At 47.7% G+C, this 20,786-nt stretch overlaps 2 protein-coding genes across 2 annotated transcripts; both read right to left on the bottom strand.

Annotated features, from left to right (window-relative positions):
• Positions 1-17,618: 17,618 nt before the first annotated feature.
• Positions 17,619-19,440, bottom strand: LOC132383776 (late histone H2A.L3-like). Its single transcript, XM_059954980.1, has one exon. The coding sequence runs from the start codon at positions 18,716-18,718 to the stop codon at positions 18,335-18,337; it is 384 nt and encodes a 127-aa protein (XP_059810963.1). The 5' UTR covers positions 18,719-19,440; the 3' UTR covers positions 17,619-18,334.
• Positions 19,441-19,707: 267 nt separating this feature from the next.
• Positions 19,708-20,082, bottom strand: LOC132383808 (histone H2B-like). The gene has a single exon (XM_059955014.1). The coding sequence runs from the start codon at positions 20,080-20,082 to the stop codon at positions 19,708-19,710; it is 375 nt and encodes a 124-aa protein (XP_059810997.1).
• Positions 20,083-20,786: the final 704 nt, after the last annotated feature.

Raw genomic sequence — 20,786 nt, forward strand, 5'->3', positions numbered from 1 at the left:
GGAAGGATCAGGAAATATCCTAAATAAAGCCTTTAAAACTATCTATATATCTAGATCTCTGAACTAGCATTACTTATTTTTTGTGATGTGGCAATCACAATAATGTATGCAAGTCTTTGAAATCCTTTGAAATGCTTAAGTATTTGAAAGAGAGAGAGCTAGAAATGATAACTAAATGGAGAAAAATTGAGAAGGTTTGTGAGGCATAAATTCCAGCCTGACTGGGCTGAATAGGAAGTTTCTGTGTGCTGTATTACATCTTGTATATAATTTCCAGATAAAATATCAGAATATCAAAGTTTCTTAAAATTACTTCCTCAAAGGGATTTTATGATATTTTGTTAATAATCAATGATGCTCAAAGTTGGTGTATTTTCAAAGTTCAGGATAAGTTTATTATCAATGTATATGCCACCATATACAACCTTAAGGACATTCACAGTAAAAACTAAAAACAATAGAATCATTAAAAGACTGCACCCAACAGGACAGACAAACAACTGATGTGCAAAAGACAACAAGCTCTGTAAATACAAATAGAAAAGAAAAATAAATAAACAAACAATAAATATTGAGAGCATGGGATGGAGTCCTTGAAGGTGAGTCCATAGATTGTGGGAAGAACACAGTGATGGGGCAAGTGAAGTTATCCCTTTTGGCTCAGGGGGCTGATGATAACTTTTCCTGAACGCGGTGGTGTGGTCCCTGAGGCTCACTGACCAACTCCTTGATGGCAGCAAAGAGAGGAGAGCTTGTCCTGGGTGGTGGGGGTTCCTGATGAATGCTGCTTTCCTGCAATAGCATTTTCTGTAGATATGCTCAGTGGGAGGAAGGTCTTTACCTGCTATGGACAAAATTTACAAAATAGGCTTTAGTGTTTATAGGAATATTTTATTTAGAGATAAAGCATGGAACAGGCCTTCGAGCACCACCACTTAGCATCCTCCAATTTAACCCTAGTCTATTCGTGTGGCAATTTGCAATGATTTGTCTTTGGACAGTGGGAGGAAAGCTGGGCGGTGGCATTAGCTGTGAGGTGGATGCTTAGAGGATGCAGGGTGACTTGGATAGGTTAGTTGAGTGGGCAAATTCATGGCAGATGCAATTTAATGTGGATAAATGTGAGGTTATCCACTTTGGTTGCAAGAACAGGAAAACAGATTATTATCTGAATGGTGGCCGATTAGGAAAAGGAGAGATGCAACGAGACTTGGATGTCATTGTACACCAGTCATTGAAGGTGGGCATGCAGGTACAGCAGGTGGTGAAAAAGGCAAATGGTATGTTGGCATTCATAGCAAAAGGATTTGAGTACAGGAGCAGGGAGGTTCTACCGCAGTTGTACAAGACCTTGGTGAGACTGCACCTAGAATATTGTGTGCAGTTCTAGTCCCCTAATCTGAGTAAAGACATACTTGCCATACAGGGAGTACAGAGAAGGTTCACCAGATTGATTCCTGGGATGGCAGGACTTTCATATGAAGAAAGACTGGATCTACTAGGCTTATACTCACTGGAATTTAGAAGATTGAGGGGGGATCTTATTGAAACGTATACAATTCTAAAGGGATTGGACAGGCTAGATGCAGGAAGATTGTTTCAGATGTTGGGGAAGTCCAGAACGAGGGGTCACAGTTTAAGGATATAGGGGAAGCCGTTTAGGATCGAGATGAGGAGAAACTTCTTCACACAGAGAGTGGTGAATCTGTGGAATTCTCTGCCACAGGAAACAGTTGAGGCCAGTTCATTGGCTATATTTAAGAGGAAGTTAGATATGGCCCTTGTGGCTAAAGGGATTGGGGGTACAGAGAGAAAGCAGGTACAGGGATCTGAGATGGATGATCAGCCATGATCATACTGAATGGCAGTGCAGGCTCGAAGGGCCGAATGGCCTGCTCCTGCACATATTTTTTACGTTTCTATTAGAAATAAGAGAAAGAATAAAAAGTTACCGCAAACAGTCTAACATGTCACTTCCCCGGCTATAGGTTGAGTCATTACAGAGCCGAGGGTCCGAATGACTTCAACCCGTGTTGATGCCATTTGCCCAGTGCACCACTGCATAGTTAATGAGCACAGTGGCACCGAGGGGCTGAAGTGTGTTTGTGTCAGTGCCGGGTGTGGAACAGTTAATGCAGACGTACTTAGAGCCTGGATTAGTACATGGCACAGTGATTCAGCCATTACAGAGAAGGGCAGGACTGGTAGCGAAACATTCCAGGATTCAGATTCAGACAGTCCAGAGGGAGGTGAATGAGGTTGGGGAGCTGTACTGCTGATCAGGCAGAATGTCACAAGTTCAAGTTCATCCAGTGAGACAATGCGGGTAGAACTCAGAAATAAGAAGAGTGCAATCACTGTTATGGGATTGTACAGTAGGGCTCCAAACAGCCAGTGAGAGAGAGGAACAGATATGTCGGCAGGTTATGGGCTGATGTAAAAACAACAGAGTAGCTTTGCTGAGTGAATAATCTCCCCAGTGACTGGGACTCCCTTACCACCTGAGGCTTGGATGGGGCATTATTTGTTAAGTGTGTTCAGCAAGGTTTCCTGAAACAGTGTGTAGATGGTCCACCAGGGAGGGAGACATTCTTGACTTTGGCTTGGGAAATATGGGACTCACCAGAGTGGTGGCGGGAACAACCAGTGTTAGAGGAATTAGACAGGTCCTTCAGGGGAAATAACCAGCAGAGCTGTGGGGACAGAGTGGGGAATGGGACTGTGGAAATGTTGTAGCAGGAGTTGGTATAAACTTGATGGGTCAGATAGTCCAGACCATCCCAGAATGATCCTGTGACCAATAACAGTCTGAAAAAATCATTCTGGCCTCCAGTCAATCTTCCAAACTCCAGGGTGGACAAGATCAATTGTGTAATGAGGACACACTTCTGTAAAAACACTGACACTGTATTCCAAGCACACTGAGCTGCCAGAGCACAGCACCGGCCAGTGAGGACACAGACCAGTACAACACCCGGCTCTCGAATACAAAGTTCAAAGCTGAAAGTAAATGTAATATCAAAATACATTTCTGTCATCATACGCAACCCCGGGATTTATTTTCTTGTGTGTGTACTGCTGGTTTGTTGGGGAGGGTATAAACTGATTTGGCAGGGGCGTGAGAACTGGCATGAAAGTACTTAGGATAGTACAGTTGGTAAAGAAACAAAAGATAGCATGCAGTCACACTGTCAGGAAAAGCGAGCTGATGGCAGAACATAACTGCAGCCAGCAGAGGGATGCAGAATCAATTAGGGTAGCAAATCCAATACTTGAAGTGTTGTACCTCAATGCACAGCATATAAAAAATAAGGTGGATAATCTTATTGCCCTACTACAGATTGTCATGTATAATGTGATCATCATTGAATCACAGCTGAAAAATATTTATAGTTGAGAGCTAAATGCCCAAGTTAGACATATCGGAGGGTCAGCAAGGTAGGCAATGAGGATAGCATGGCTCTGCTGGTAAAGAATGGTATCAAATCAGTAGGAAGATGAGCCATTGGATCGGAAGATGTTGAATCATTGTGAGTAGAGTTAAAAAAATCTGCAAGTGTAAAAGGACATTGATGCAGTTATAAACAGGCCGCCAACAGTTGTTTGGATGTGGACCACAGATTACAACAGGAAATGGAAGAGGCATGTCAAAAGGCAATGTTATTGGAGATTTCATGGGAGATTTCAACAACCAGGTCAATTGGGAGAATCAGGTTGGAAATAGATCTCAAGAGAGTGAGTTTGTTGAATGCCTAAGAGATGGCTTTTTAGAACAATTTGTCGTTGAGCCTACGAGGGAATCAGCTATACTGGATTGTGTGTTATTTAATGAACAGCAGGCAATTAGGGAACTTAAGGTAAAAGAACCCTTAGGAGGCAGTGATCACAGTATCATTGAGTTCAACTTGAGTCCAGGATAAGCGTATTCCAGAAACAAATAAATACTCAAATGGCAAAATAGTACAACTGTGGCTGAAAAGGAAGTCAAAGCTAATGTAAAACCAAAAGGGAGGGCATAAAACAAAGAAAAAAATAGTCAGAATACAAAGGATTGGGAAGCTTCTAACACCTTACAGAGAGCAACCTAAAGAGGATAAAGATTAAATATACAAGCAAACTAGCAAATATTATCAAAGTGGATCGTTGAAGCTTTTTCAAGTATGTAAAACATAAAGGAGAGATGAGACTGGATACTGGATTGCTAGAAAATCAGGACAGAGGAAGAATAATGGGGTGGGGGGGCGGGGGAAGGTGATGGCAGATGAACTAAATGAGTATTTGGCATCAGTGGAAGTTACTAGCCGTGTGCCAGATGTTGAAGGGAGTGAGGGGAGAGAAGGGAGTGCAGTTATTATTATAAGGGAAAGGTGCTCAAAAAGCTGAAAGACCTGAGGGTATATAAGTCACCTGGACCAGATGAACTGGACCCTAGGATTCTGACAGAGGTAGCAGTAGAGATTGTGGTGCCATTTGTAATGATCTTTCAAGACGTATTGGACTCTGGCATGGTGCAAGGGGACTGGAAAATTGCAAATGTCACTCCACTCTTTAAGAAAGGAGGAAGGCGGCAGAAAGGAAATTATAGACCAGTTAGTCTGACCACAGTGGTTGGGAAGATGCTGGAGTTAATTGTTAAAGATGAGGTTATGGAGTATTGGAAACACAGGACAAGAAAGGACAAAGTCAGCATGGTTTCCTTAAGGGGAAGTCTTGCCTGATGAATCTGTTGGAATTCTTTGAAGAGATTACACGCAGGATAAATAAAGGGGATGCAACGGATGTCATATATTTGGACTTTCAAAAGGCCTTTGACAAGGTGCCACACATGAGGCTGCTTACCAAGTTAATAGCCCATGGTATTACAGGAAAGTTACTGACGTGGTTAGAACATTGGCTGATTGGTAGAAGGCAGCAAGTCAACAAGTGGGAATAAAAGGATCCTTTCTGGTTGGCTGCCAGTGAGTAGTGGTGTTCCGCAGGGGTCGGTGTTGGGACCACTTCTGTTTATGCTGTTTATCAATGATTTAAACGATGGAATAGATGGATTTGTTGCAAGTTTGCAGATGACAAGAAGGGCAGGTACTGTTCAGGAAACAGGTAGGCTCTAGAAGTACTTTGACAGATTAGGAGAATTGGCAAGACAATGGCAAAGGAAATACAATGTTGGAAAATACATGGTCGTGCACTTTGGTAGTAAAAATACACGTACAGACTATTTTCCAAATAGGGAGAAAATCCAAACATCTGAGATGCAAAGGGACCTGGAGTCTTCGTGCAAACCAGCCAAAAAATAACTTGCAGGTAGAGTCGGAGGTGAGGAATGCCAAAGCAATGTTAGCATTCACATCAAGCGGTTAGAATACAAGAGCAGGGATGTGATGCTGAGACTTTATAAGGCATTGGTGAGGCCTCACCTTGAGGATTGTGAAGAGTTATGGGCTCCTCATCCAAGAAAAGATGTACTGGCACTGGAAAGGGTTCAGAAGAAGTTCACAAGGGTGATTCTGGGAATGAAACGGTTATCATACGAGGAACATTTGATAGCTCTGGGTCTGGACTCGCTGGAATTTCGAAGGATGTGGGGGGGGGGGGGGGGAATCTCATTTCAAATGCTGAAAGGCCTAGACTGAGTAGATGTGGAAAGAATGCTTCCTATGGTGGGGGAGTCTAGGACGAGAAGACACAATCTCAGGATAGAAGGCTGTCCATTTGAAACAGAAATGCAGAGAAATTCTTTAGTCAGAGGGTGGTGAATTAATGCAATTTATATCCACAGGCTGCTGTGGAGGCTATGTCCTTGGGTCTACTTAAGGCAGAGCTTGATAGGCTCATGATTGGACACGACATCAAGGTTTGCAAGGAGAAGACCAGGGAGTGGGGATGCAAAGGGAAAAAAGGGTCAGCCATGATTGAATGGGAGTAGACTCGACGGGCCAAATAGTCTAATTCTGCTGCTATGCTGTACGGCCTTACTCAGTAAATCCAAGAACCATAACAGAAAGACGCACCTAACAGGGTGGCCAAATCACCAATGTGCAAACGACAATAAATTGTGTAAATACAAGAGAGAAAATAATAATATTGTGGTGACCCTCTTCCCAACTCTCTCGAACCGGCTCACAAAGTGGCGAGCACCGGCATTGAGGCTGGTCCCAAAGAGGGCACCAAGCCTGCTTCACCAACAAGGGGAAAAGCCCGCGCACGGGATGGGACTGAGCGCGGGAACAGGAAGGCTTTAAAGCGAGGCCGTGCAGCTTGAATAAACATCTTTTGCAACTGCAGCTCACTGACTATGTGTCGTTATTTCAGCGCTGCGTGTAGCACACCGCTACAATTGGTGACCCCGACGGCCCAAACGATATTTGGACCGGAGATGAACGACTCCACATCTGTTCCTGCATTTTCATTAAAACTGCCATGCTTCAGGACGCTGCGACCTCACCTATGGTTTCAGCAAGCAGAAGCCCAATTCCACATTCGGCAGATAAACTCGGATGTCACTTGTTACTACCACGTGGTGAGCTCCCTCGACCAGGAGACAGCCGCTCAGGTTGAGGAGTTCATACAGTCACCCCTGGAGGAGGACAAATACACAGAATTCAAAGCCCTGGTCATAAGGACTTTCGGACTCTCACGACGGGAGCAAGCTCTCCACTTACTGCACCTGGATGGTTTGGGGGACAGGCCACCGTCAGCTTTGGTGAACGAGATGCTGTCCCTGGCCGGAGGTCACAAGCCCAGCCTCATGTTTGAGCAGGCGTTCCTGGAGCAGCTGCCCGAGGACATACGTCTGCTGCTGTCTAACGTGGATTTCAGTGACCCCCCCCCCCGGAAGGTGGCGGCCCGGGCAGACGTGCTGTGGAAAGCCAAGGAGAGTGGGACGTCCGTCGCACAGATCACCAGGCCAGGCTCCCAGCAGCAGACCAGACCGGGCCTGGCCGCAGAGCCCACTAACCCCAGAGGCAGGGGTGAGGAGACCAACGGACAATGGTGCTTTTCCCACCAGCGGTGGGGCGCAGAAGCCCGTTGCTGTAGCCCGCCCTGCAAGTTCCCAGGGAATGCCACATAGAGACATGGTATCAGAATAGCCTCCTGCATGTCTGGGACAAGCAGTCGGGACGCTGCATTTTGGTTGACACCGGAGCCGACATCAGCGTCTTACCTCCGACATGTTACGACACCCGCCACAGAGAATCGGGTCCCACCCTGAGGGCCGCGAACGGCAGCACAGTAAGGACCTACGGCAGCCATACGGTGCAGCTACAGTTCGGTTCCAGCCAGTTGACGTGGGACTTCACACTGGCCACCGTAGCCCAACCGCTCCTGGGAGCAGATTTTTTGCGAGCTCACAGCCTACTGGTCAACCTGCCAAGGAAGAGACTGGTCCACGCTGAGACCTTTCAAACGTTCTCCCTGGGTGAAGCCCAGTTGCCGGCCCCACACATCGACTCCATCACGCTGTCCGACAACGACTTCACCAGAGTCCTGGCAGGTTTCCCATCGGTTCTGATGCTGAAGTTCATGGCAGCCATGCCCAGAGATGACATACAGCACCACATCCCGATACAAGGACCACCCCGTCCTCGAAGGCTTCCCCCAGACAAGCTCCGACTGGCAAAGGAGGAGTTCAAGAGGATGGAGGAATTGGGGATCATACAGCGGTCCGACAGCCCATGGGCCTCCCCCCTGCACATGGTGCCCAAAGCAACAGGGGGCTGGAGACCATGCGGCAACTACCGCAGGCTGAACGAAGCTACAACACCGGACCGCTACCCTGTGCCGCACATTCAGGACTTTGCAGCAAACCTGCACAGCACACGGATCTTTTCCGAGGTAGACCTCGTCCGGGGACACCATCAGATCCTGATGCATCCGGACGACGTCCCCAAAATGGCACTCATCACCCCTTTCGGCCTTTTCGAATTCCTCCGCATGCCGTTCAGCCTAAAGAATGCCGCACAGACGTTTCAGCGGTTAATGGACGCGGTGGAACGCGACCTGGACTTCGCTTTCATCTATTTGGATGACATCCTCATAGCCAGCAGTAGTCGTCAGGAGCATCTGTCCCACCTTCATCAACTCTACACCCGACCGAGTGATTACGGCCAAATGCCAGTTCGGGTCGACACCATCGTCTTCCTGGGCCACAGGATTACTAAAGACGGGGCAACCCCTCTGCCCGCCAAGATAGACGCGGTCCGTCATTTCCCCCGAACCAACATAATCAAAGGCCTTCAGGAATTTGTAGTTATGGTAAATTTCTACCATCGCTTCCTCCCTTCAGCAGCCTGAATCATGTGCCCCCTGTTCGCCCTGATGTCAGATAAGGGCAAGGACATAACCTGGGATGAGGAGTCCGCCACCGCTTTCATTAAAACTAAAGAAGCCTTGGCAAACGCCGCGATGCTAGTGCACCCCAGAACGGACGTCCCTACCGCCCCCACAGTGGACGCATCTAACACGATGGAATCGATGGAGTGTTGGAACAACTCATCGAGGGTCGCAGGAAACCTCTGGCGTTTTTCCGCAAACACCTATGACCACCCGAGCTCAAATACAGTGCTTTCAACCGGGAACTGTTGGCGTGATAACCTGGCAATCTGGCATTTCAGGTACTTCTTAGAAAGTAGGCCCTTTACCGCGTTCACGGACCACAACCCTCTTACGTTTGTGTTCACGAAAGCATCCGACCCATGGTCGTCCCACCAGCAGCAACATCTGTCCTACATCTCCGAATGCATGACGGGTGTCCAGCATGTCTCGGGAAAGGACAATGTCGTTGTGGACACCCTAACATCCAAGCCCTGTCCTGCGGGTAGACTATGAAGCGCTGGAGGAGGCACAGCAGGCAGACGAGAAGATCCCTAGTTACAGAACAGCAGTCTCCGGTTTGCAGCTCCAAGACCTCCCTGCAGGACCAGGTGAGAGGACCCTACTCTGTGACGTCGCCACTTGCCAACCCCGCCCCGTCGTCCTGGCAGCGGCACATTTTCATCTCCATCCACAACTTAGCTCACCCCTCCATCTGGTCAACCGTCTGGATGGTAGCCAACAGGTTCGTTTGGCACGGACTCCGCCAGCCGGTCAGTGAATGGGCCAAAACGTGAATGCACTGCCAAACAGCCAAGGCTAAGCGGCACACCAAACCCCTGCCGCAGCAGTTCCCGGCGGTGTTTCAACCACATTCATGTGGATATCGTGGGCCCCTGCCAGTGTCGCGAGGAGCGTGGCACCTCCTGACTATCGTGGACCGGTTCACAAGATGGCCAGAGGCAGTCCCGCTCGCCGACACCACCTCCGAATCTTGCGACCGAGCACTGATTGCAACCCTGGGTATCTCACTTGGGTGTACCGGCCCACATTATCTCCGACAGAGGCGCCCAGTTCACCTCCAGCCTGTGCTCAGCTATGCCCAGCCTTTTGGGGACACAGCTGCAAAACACAACTGCCTACCACCTACAAGCGAACGGACTAGTGGAGCGTTTCCACCTGAAGTCAGCTCTCATGGCCCGCCTCAAAGGGCCTAACTGGGTGGACGAGCTTCCCTGGTTCCTGCTCGGAATCCGCACGGCGCCCAAAGAAGATCTGCATACCTCGTCGGCTGAGTTGGTGCACGGCGGACCCCTGGTCATCCCAGGAGAGTTCATACCAGCCCCAAGGGGGCAAGAGGAAGAACCCGCAGCAGTCCTGGGCAGACTACGCGAGGTTTGGTAACCTGGCCCACATACCCACTTCACAGCATGGGCAGAACCCGACCTGCGTTCCCAACGACCTGCAAAACTGTAACTGTGTTTTTGTACGACAGGGCGGACATTGGGCACTGCTACAGCGGCCCTATGAGGGGCCGTTTACGGTGTTCAGAAACAACTGGTCCACATTCGTGCTGGACGTTGTGGGGAGAGAGGAGGTTTTCACAGTGGACCAACTCCAACCGGCCCATGTGAACTTGGCGCAGCCGGTCAAGATTCAGGCACCGCGGCGCAGAAGCCGATCTCCCAAACAGAGTCCGACCCAGATTGAGGACATTGGGGGGGTGTATCGCCGGTTCTCTGGGGGGGGGGGGGGGGAAGGTTATGTGGCAACCCACTTCCCAGCGCACTCGAACTGGCTCACAAAGTTGCAAGTGCGGGCATTGAGGCCGGTCCCAAAAAGGGCACCAAGCCTGCTTCACCAGCAAGAGGAAGAGCCCGCACGCGGGACAGGTCTGTGAATATGTGCCCCCTACAGTATTCCCGCCCGGGGAGGGCAGGAACAGGAAGGCTTTTAAGCGAGGCCGCCAAGTTTGAATAAACCTCTTTTGCAACTGCAGCTTACCGATTACGTGTCTTTATTTCAGCGCTGCGTGTAGCACACCGCTACAATATAGTCATAATTAAGTAGAGAACATGACATGCAGAATACTTGAAAGTGAAGTGATAGATTGTGGGAAACAGTTCAGTGGTGAGTTAAGTGAAGTTAAATAGAGTTATCTCCATTGGTTCTGGTTTAAAGTGACACCAGTGAATCTCTTTTTCTGGTAAACAAATAGCCTGTAACTTTCCTATCAACTTGGACGCAATTTCATGTGGCAGAACCAATGTGAGGAAGACCCAAAGTACGGTTGGTTTAAACTCCAGGCTGAAATGGCAAAGTCAGATACAGGCCAAATCGAGGTGGTGGGTACCAGGCCCCAGATCGTATCAAAGCGACTGAACCCAATGTTTGGACGACGATTTAGACGCAGGGCCAGAATGAAAAGATCAGGTTGTTCTGCCCGAGGCCAGGGACAAAAGAAATTTAATGATAGGATCAGCTTGCATAAACAAAAAGCATAAACAATTTCAGAGTTGCCAATATCACTTTGCATGGGCAACGTCAACTCTTGCAAACTTGGCCGAATGTTTTAAGTGACAGATTCGACTGATGAGAGATGGGTAGTGGGTATAGGACACAAGGACTTTGGTAAAGTTTTCAACAAGAGTCCCCATGGTGGGCTGATCCACAGCATGGAAGCACATCGCTCAAAAGAAATCTGATTGAGTATATTCAAAATTTACTCAATCAGAGAACACAGAAGGTAATGGTTGATGGGTGTGATTCTGACTGGAGACCTGTGAAGAGTGGGCCCCACAAGAAATTCTGCTTTTTGTGAAATGATTCAGATAAAAACGAAGGAGGGCTGATTTGTTGGTCTGCAGAGACACAGAAATTGGTGCAGTTATGGATCGTGAAGAAAGTTTCCAAAGGATTCAGCAGAACATAGACCGGCTGGAAATGTGGGCAGAGAAATGGGAGATAAGTCGATGTACTCTGGGAAGTCAAATGTCAGAGGATTTCTTTGGAATTCCTCTCCCCATCAGAGTGGCTGGAATTACAGTTACGGCAGTGACATGCTCCACCTCAGGATGTGGGAGTCAATCAGTGTCCCCGATAACTTCACATGGGGGAAGTGCACCGAGGTGCAGCTCCTGACTGACCGTGTGAAGGAAATGAAGATGGAGATGGACAGACCGAGAGTTTCCAGGATGCTGAGACCAGAGGTGCAGTGAGTTGGTCACAACCAACGTCAGGCTGCAGATTGTTGGGTGACCACCATGACGGAAAGGGGAAGAGACAGACAGAGGAATGTCTCCCTGTGGCCGTGACCCTCAGCAACAAGTACACTCCTTTGGATACCCCTGGGATGATGAACCAGAGACAGCAGCCAGCCAGGTCGGTGGTACTGAGACCCCAGACCGATGCTCCGCGGGAGGAAAGGTCAAGCAGAGCAGTGATGACTGCAGTCTCACAGTACAGGGGATGTGCAGGAGATTCTGTGGCAGCCACAGAGATGACACGATGGTGTGTCGCCTCCTGGGTACTGGGGTCAGGTCCGTCTCAGACGTGCAGGATTTCCTAACGATAAACTTGCCAGTCAAGTCAGTGGTAAGGAAACCAAATGTCGGCATTCATTTAGAGAGGACTACAATACAAAAGCAAGGATGTAAGCATTGGTCCGATCACACTTGGAGTATTGTGAACTGTTTTGGGCCTCTTATCTAAAAAGCTACATGCTCGCATCGGAGAGGGTCCAGAGGACGTTCACAAAAACGATCCTGGCAATAAAAGGGTTAATGCACGGGGATTGTTTGATAGCTCTGGGCCGGTTGTCTCTGGACTTTAGAAGAACGAGGGAATCTCATTGAAACAGATCAAATATTGAAAGGCCTAGAATAGAGTGGGGAGGGTGCTTCCGATAGTGTCTAGGAACACAGGGCACAGCCTCACAATACTAGGACAATACTGTTAGAACAAAGATAAGGAGCAATTTCCGTAGTAAAGAGCAGTGAATCCGTGTAGCCTATGTCAGGATGTTGCTCATTGACTAGAGCTCAACGTTTAACACCATCATTCCCACAGTCCTGATCAATAAGCTACTGAACCTGGTCCCTCTGCAAATGGATCCTCGACTTCCCAACCGGAAAACCACAGTCTGTGCGGATTAGTGATAATCCACACAGATTGTGTGGAGGTATGGAGATGGGCTAACCCCTATTGACATCGATGGATCTGGGGTTGAGAGGGTAAACAGCTTTAAATTCCTCGGCATCAACATACCCGAGGATCTCGCATGGTCTCTACGTACCTGCTGTGTGCTGAAAAAGGCACAACAGCGCCTCGTTCACCTCCCAAATCCTAAGAACTTTCTACAGGGGCATAATTGGGAGCATCCCGACTGGCTGCATCACAGCCTGGTATGGGAACAGTACCTCCCTTAATTGCAGCACAGCCCAGCGCATCTGTTGTTGTCAACTTCCCATGATTCAGGACATTGACAAAGACAGGCGTGAGAAAAGGGCCCGAGGGATCATTGTGGACCCCAGTCACCCCAAGCACAATCTATTCCAGCAGCAACCATCTTTCTATATTAGCACATCCTGCATTGAACTGCTGCTGCTAAATTAACAAATTTCCTGACACCTGCCGGTGGTAATAAACCTGATTCTGGTCCTGACTCTGAATTCATCCCCACAGACCGATGTGACCAATTCATTGGGTATATTTAATGTGGAGGTTCTCGATTGTGGGGGGGGGGGGGGGGGTGGGCGGGATAAGAGTGTTTGAGAGGGTTAAGGGATCTGTCATGATCTCTTACTCCTGGCAGAATGGTGCAGCAGACTGGATGGGCCAAATGGCCTAATTCTGCTGCTGTGTCTTATGGTCCGATGGTCTCGGAGCAGCTGCAGGACATTTCAAAGGGAAGGTTGAGCAGCCGGACATCGTGGTGGACGGTGGCTGTTGGTAATAGCAACGTAGGGATACGAGGGTTGTGTCTTGTGCAGTGAATTTAGAGAAATCAGACAGAAACTAAAAAGTAGTAAGCTCTGTATTACTCCCAGTGACACTTGTTAGTAGGGGGAGATATAGAGAGATACCAGTGATGAACGTGCGACTCAGGAGCTGGTGCAGGGGACAGAGTGCCAGTTTCATGGATCAATGGGACATCTTCTAGGGATGGGTAGGCAGAAACTGTTCACTCCACAGGGTCTTTTAGGGAAGCAACAGTTTTCTCCGTACTAAAAGTGCACGGTTTAGTTTTGATGTGACAGGGTGGACGTTGAAAGGGAATCTAAAGGGTGAGTTGCTGGAGGTGAATAAAATTACATGAGACATACAAAGGTTAGAGAAGCAGAGGCTGTTTCCAGTGGTGTGGCTGTCTAAAGCTAAAGGGAATAGTTGTAAGGTAAGAGGGTGTGTTTAAAGGTGATCTGAAGGGTAAATATTTGACACAGAGAACAGCTGGAATCCCAAATAAGCTGCCAGAGGAGGTGGTGGAGACAAAGACACACAAAGTCTCTGTTCCTGAACACTTCCCTGGAACCTGTCATTACTGTGTTCATCCTGCCCTGGTTTAACTTCCCGATGCTGGGTCCATTGTTGTTTTCAATCTGTATAAACGATCTGGATGAGAATGTAGTAAACTGGATCAGAAAGTCTGTGGATGACAACAAGATTAGGGGTATGATGAACAGTAAAGCCGGCTAACAAATCTGGATGTGGAATGCGGACCAGCTGGCAAAATGAAGTTGGTTACAATCTGGAACACACTGCCTGAGGGAGAGGTGCAGGCTGGTATTTAAGGAACATCTGGCTGAACATTTGAATCACCAGGACAGGGTAGGAGACAGACCAAGTGCTGAGTTAATGGAGACAGATTCTCGATGGTCAGTATAGCCATGCAGAAACCACTGACTGTGAAAGTTCAGTGGGAACCTGGAACACAGAACTTCAGGATGGATTTACCTAAAACACTCAGAACCCAATACGATGGATTTTTGTTGGACAAAGGTATTAATGCATTAGGGTTAATAGTGAATCAAACACCTCAAAAGGCTATCAAAATGCACCCATTCCCTGTTCACCAGTAACAGGACTTTAAAATGGGAATTTGATGAAGAACACTGGTTAGTATTAGGAGAGATGGCGGACAGCTTGGTCACAATGGAACGGTGCAAGTATTTTCTCAGAGGATAAGGGGTTCAGTGGAACAAGCTCACAGCTGAGAATGAAGGTAACAAACCCCACTGCAGTGGAGGACTGCTGTTGCCCTGGTTGAACCGCCCAGAATAGAGTCAGTGATTTATACAGAACTGAAACCGTCCCTTCAGTAAAACTCATCCACGCCGACCAAGTTGTCGACCTGAACTCGTCCCATTCGCCTGCATTAGGCCCGTGACCCTCTCAACCTTTCCTATCCATGTAACTGTGCAAATATGGTTTAAATATTGTACCTGAGGCAGAGAGCCGGTGCGGTGAGGCGCTGACAGACACTCACTGTTCCGTGGGCAGGAAGAGGAGAGGCCGATTCCCACAGTGGAGCCGAAACCCAAAGTAGAGACCGACTCCACTTTACCACAACCCCGTGTCCACCATTCCGGACCGTTCCCTAGGAAACGACGTCAGTGACGTAACATCTATGACGTCACCTCGTCACAGATAGGCATACGCGCATGATATCACGTGACGCGTTGCCAACAGTCCAGGAGGCGGGACACAGACACCTGTCAATCAGTGGAGTCACTGAGAAACTGCAAGAATTGTAACAGAGTGGGTACAGAGGGGCATTTCCGGGAACAGTGACCCAACCCCACCCCCACCCACGGGAATTGAATGTGTTATAATGAGTAATATTCATATTTTAATTTGACTCTTCGGTCGTATAAATATTTAATATTTGTATTTTTTTACTTTTGTGTGGATAATCTTTTATAATTTGGGATAGAAAAACGTTGTAACTGGATCACTGAACCCTTTATGAAAAAAGAACGTTACTTAAAAATATTGTCAAAGTCAACATTTTAATCCAAAGTAATTTAATAGAAGCATAGAAAACCTCCAGCACCAAACAGGACTTTCGGCCCACAATGTTGTGACGAACATGCCTATTGAAAAGTCTCTGAAAAGACCCTACCGTATCTGCCTCCACCACCGTTGCGGGCAGCCCATTCCACGCACTCACCACTCTGAGTATAAAACTTACCCCTGACATCTCTGTACCTGCTCCCCAGCACCTTAACCTGTGTCCTCTTGTGCAGCCAGTTCAGCCCTGAGAAAAAGCCTCTGACTGTCCACACGATCGATGCATCTCATCATCTTGTACACCTTGGGCCTAAAGGAAACGATGCTGACTTTGTCCTATTTTATCATGTGTCGCCAAGTAGCCCGAAAATACATCGAGTCCATCATCTTCCCAACCACTGAGGTCAGACCGACTGGCCTATGATTTCCTCTCGTCTGCCCTTCTCCCTCTTTCAAGAGTGGAATAATGTTTGCAATTTTACTCTTCTCCAGGAACACACCAGAATACAGGGATTATAGAATGATTATTACTAAAACTGCCTCTATCTGTTCAGTCACCTCTTTCATAGCTCTGGTGTAGAAAATCCCTTCCAGCTGATTTTCTACCTTCAGATCTTTCAGTTTCCCAAGCAGCTTTTCCACAGTAAAGGCCAATTCACTTATTTCTGCCCCGATTCTCCTGAATTTCCAGCAGACTGCCAGTGTCTTCCACAGTGAAGACTGATGCACAATACTTATTCAGCTTCTCTGCCACTTCCCTGTACCCCATTACGACGTCTCCAGCATCATCTACTTTTGCCTCTCTTTTACACTTTGTATATCTGAAGAAACTTCTGGTATCCTCTTTAATACTAATGGCTAGCTTACCTTCGTATTTCTTCTTATTCCTCTCAATGACTTTTTTAGTCGGTTTCAAAGTTTTGTAAATCATATAACTGAGTGTCAGGGAAGTCTCAGAGCAGCTACTGAACAATGTTCACTCAGCCGAAGGTGGTGGTTCACGTCAGTAGCAGTGGACAGGTAGAAAAGAGATGAGGTCCCACAGTGAATATAGAGAGTTAGGGAACAAGTTAAAGAGCAGGACCTGAAAGGTTATAATTTTTGTGTTACTCCCAATGCTCTGTGGTAGTTCGGGTGGGAACAGAAAGTTAGAGCAGATGACTGTGTGGCTGAGGAGCTGGTGCAGGGACAGGGTTTCAGGATTCCAGAACACTGGAACCTCTTCAGGTCCAGAGGTGACATTTACGGGGGTGGGGGGGGGTCTGTATCATGAGGTTCATTGTTGTTCCCTGGGAGGGTTGAAATGAGATTGACAGGGGGATGTGAACCAGAACACCAGTCACTGAATGGAGAGATTGATGCCAAGTTTGATGCTTAATACTGTAAGGATGCATTTTGAGGCAAATTCCCATCGGACATGAGTTTGTTTCAAGACCAGCAGCACAGTGATTCAGGGCCAGTTTCTTCCTGTAAGGGGGAGGGTCCAGGATGGCAAGGTTCAGGAAACCTGGATGATGAGAGAGGAAGTAAATTTAGTCGAGGAAGAGTGAGAAGCTTATGCAAGGCTTAGGAAGCTGGAATCAAACAGGGGGTTTGAGGATGATATTTAAAACACAGAAGGGAACTCAAGAACATTTGCAGAGTGAGAAACAGTGATGAAAAATCTCTGATGAGCAGGATTAAAGATAATCCCACTGCATTCTGTACATTCATTGTGGTGAAAAGGATACCCAGGGGTGCACATCCAACATAAAGCATGGATACACAGGTAATGGCAGGAACATTAACATACAGAAGGATGCTGGGTCCGGTCAGATTGGTTCCCTGAAACTGGGAGCACAGGTTGACAGGGTGGTAAAGCCGGTGTACGGCATGTTTGCCTTCACCGGGCAAGGCATTGAGTTCAATCACCAGGACATCATGTTACAGTTTATAAAATGCTGGTTCGGCCACACTGAGAGCACAGTGTTCAGTTCCGGTCACCTCATTCTAGGAAGCATGTGGAGGTTTCGATGCAGGTGCAGAAGTTGTTAAGCAGGATGTCTGGAGGAGGAGTGAGGTGAGGAGAGGATCGACATGCTGGAGCTTTTTCCTCTGGAGTGGCGTCAGCTCAGGAGAGATCTGACAGAAATTTATACAGTTTTGCTGGTGTACACTGTCAGGGGTGGTGTCAGAGGCAGAGAGCACAGGGGTATTTAGGGAAGTCTTAAACAGACAGGAATTTGGAGAGAAGTGACTGGCAGGAGATACAGAAGCCTGCAGGCACACTCAGCGATTCAGGAACAGCTTCTTCCCCTCTGCCATCCGATTCCTAAATGGACATTAAAACTATGGACACTACCTCACTTTTTTAATGTACGGTATTTGTTTTTTTTACGTTTTTTTTAAATAACAGTCAATATACGTAACTGATTTACTTGTTTCTTTATTATGTTTTATTTTAATTAATAATTTTATAATTATCTTCTAGATTATGTATGACATTGAACTGCTGCGGCTGAGTTAACAAATTTCACGTCACATGCCGGTGATAATAAACTTGATTCTGAAATGTAAAACGCAAATGTTATTTTTCTGTGAGGCGATGGGAATCGCTCATGAAGCAACGAACAGGCAATGTTCCCTCCTTCTGCACACCGGAACGGTCCGGAGTCAACCCGTAATGTGGAACCCAGACAACGCGGTTCTAGGTGATGAAGAGCGGAGTCGTTCAGTGATCGGAGATTAAATTCTCCCTCCCGGGGCTGACTCCGGAAGTTCATTTCATGAACCCGCTGACTCTCTGCAAGGGGAGAGAGCTCATTCGGTCTGCTGAGAGGGGAAAACGAGCCGGGACTGAAACGAACCGGTTTCTGTGCAGATTTATTCCGGTTTCTTTCGCGGAAGAAACATGTCGAGACACTGACAGATGCAGGATATCAAAGGGACGGAAAGCACCCGCCGCTCAGCCCTTCCACAGACATTGTGAGTGGCTCTGAAAAGAGCCTTTAGGTAAATAGATTCAGCTTACGTCGCTTCACTTACTGGCAGCGCCGGTTTTCTTGGGCAAAAGGACAGCCTGGATGTTGGGTAACACACCGCCCTGAGCGATAGTCACCCCTCCCAGCAGCTTGTTCAGCTCCTCGTCGTTGCGGACGGCCAGCTGCAGGTGCCGGGGGATGATGCGGGTCTTCTTATTGTCCCGGGCCGCGTTGCCGGCCAATTCGAGGATTTCGGCCGTCAGATACTCGAGCACAGCAGCCAGATAGACCGGGGCTCCGGCACCCACCCGCTCAGCATAGTTGCCCTTTCTTAGGAGTCTGTGAACCCGGCCGACCGGGAACTGCAGTCCAGCCCGAGACGAACGAGATTTGGCCTTGGACCGAGCTTTGCCAGCGCCGCCTTTTCCACGTCCAGACATTTCCACAGTCACAGTCCTACTCCAATGAGAATGAAGGAATGTTCACCCCGCCCCTACTTGCCCTTTTTATACCCTCTTTGAGAATGCAAAGTGATGTTTGTGATTGGTGTGATCGTCCTTATTCTCATTGGTGAAGACAAATGTCCCAATCGAAGAACTGCCTTAATCACCAATCAGCAGTCCGTAAAAGTAGAAGCGCGGAAAATAACCGTCTCCTCCACAAAATGTACTGAAATCTTGAAAAAAGCCCGCCAAAAAATAAACCTATAGTTCAAATTTAATTTCCAGTTAAATAATTGCAGATCGGTTACCCTCTGTTACTGAAACCAGGCATATTTGATTTAAGTGTAGTTGATATTGGAGTGTCTGGGAAGTCAGTTCTCTAATTTCTTTCAACCCGTAACGGAACCGAATAAAACTGACCCTCAGCTTCTGCCCGCGGTCGGTCACTGTGTGAACGTTATCAGGTTATGGAAAACGGTTCTTCTCAAACATTGACCAGCGTCTAGTCTGCAATTTTATAAAGTTATAATATGAAAGAGCCATCACGACGAAATCTGTAGATGCGGCAAATTCAAACAACGCACAAAATGCTGGTGGAACCCAGCAGGCCAGGCAGCATCTATAAGAGAAGGACTGTCGACACTTCTCCATACGAAAGAGTCATGGGGACTTTCAGGCTCGAGTTGAAAAGAGATTCAGGAGTTACCCAGCTGGAACCAATAAACACCGAACCCACAAATATAACGGCAGCAATCCTCCACTTGGCATGGATACCGAGTGGGACAGACTGGTGGGGGGGGGGGGGGGGTAACAATTTCTTGTCAGTTCAGTGGGATGTTATTCCAACCGCGATCTAGCTCTTGTAAAAGTCACCAGACATAAAGTATGTGTAATTTATTACCGAAAAGCTAGTACAACTCTTCCACTGAAATTGTGAGTGGCTCTTAAAAGAGCCGTTGTGTTTTCGATCATCTCACTGGACAGCTTTACTTGGAGCTGGTGTACTTGGTCACCGCCTTTGTCCCTTCAGACACGGCGTGCTTGGCCAGCTCCCCGGGCAGCAGCAGGCGCACGGCGGTCTGGATCTCCCGGGAGCTGATAGTTGACCGCTTGTTGTAATGGGCCAGGCGGGAAGCCTCACCCGCGATGCGCTCGAAAATATCGTTCACGAATGAATTCATGATGCTCATGGCCTTGGAGGAGATGCCGGTGTCGGGATGAACCTGCTTCATCACTTTGTAGATGTAGATGGCGTAAGTCTCCTTCCTCGACCTCTTGCGCTTCTTGCCAGACTTGCTCGCCGGTTTGGACAGAGCTTTCTTGGCGCCCTTCTTGGGAGCGGGTTTCGGTGCATCAGGCATTTCCTCGTCGGTTTCAAACACAATAATAAGCAGAAGCTATCCGGAACGCGGATTAAATAGGCAGCGCCCAAAGTGGTATGTTAATGAGGATTGGAATGCTGAGCATTCCCATTGGCTGTTTGGAGAAAGGAATCACCAATCGGAACGCTGGGGGATGGGAAGCGGCGCCAATGTGTGTCGGTTACCGCTGTCGTTTAATGCGGGAGGAAGTACAGAAGGGCAGAGACAGGCGGGGGTGCGGGTTAAAATTGAAAAGGGAAACGCAAATTTCAAAAGCAGAATGAAAATGAAATCAGATGAAATATTGTTAAATTAAACACTGAGATGTTCATTTCATGACACAGGGGAGCAGGAGAGGGAAGAAGAGATTTGGACATTTCAATGTAAAGTTCAAATCGAGTTTATTTATGCACAGGTGAGAGGAACAACGTATTTGTAGCAGCATCACAGACACATTGCATCAGACACAACATTGACCAGAAACACTGGAATTAAATATGAATTATACCAAAATATTCAAATAAGAGAAATATCAGAACAAAATCTAAATAACAAAGAGATTATGCAGGCAGTGGGAGAATCACCCTCCTGTGCTTCTTCATCTCGTCACTCTCGATTCAGAGTCACGCAACGCTGCCGCTTTGATCTGGCCCATGCCTTCATTCACCAGGTCTAACACTTGCCTTTATTGGATCTTCCTCCTC

The sequence above is a fragment of the Hypanus sabinus genome, chromosome 31 (genome assembly GCF_030144855.1).
Source record: "Hypanus sabinus isolate sHypSab1 chromosome 31, sHypSab1.hap1, whole genome shotgun sequence".
Lineage (NCBI taxonomy): Eukaryota > Metazoa > Chordata > Chondrichthyes > Myliobatiformes > Dasyatidae > Hypanus > Hypanus sabinus.

Coding starts and splice junctions, on each gene's coding strand:
- LOC132383808 (XM_059955014.1), bottom strand. CDS start 20,082: ATGCCTGATGCACCGAAACCCGCTCCCAAGAAGGGCGCCAAGAAAGCT.
- LOC132383776 (XM_059954980.1), bottom strand. CDS start 18,718: ATGTCTGGACGTGGAAAAGGCGGCGCTGGCAAAGCTCGGTCCAAGGCC.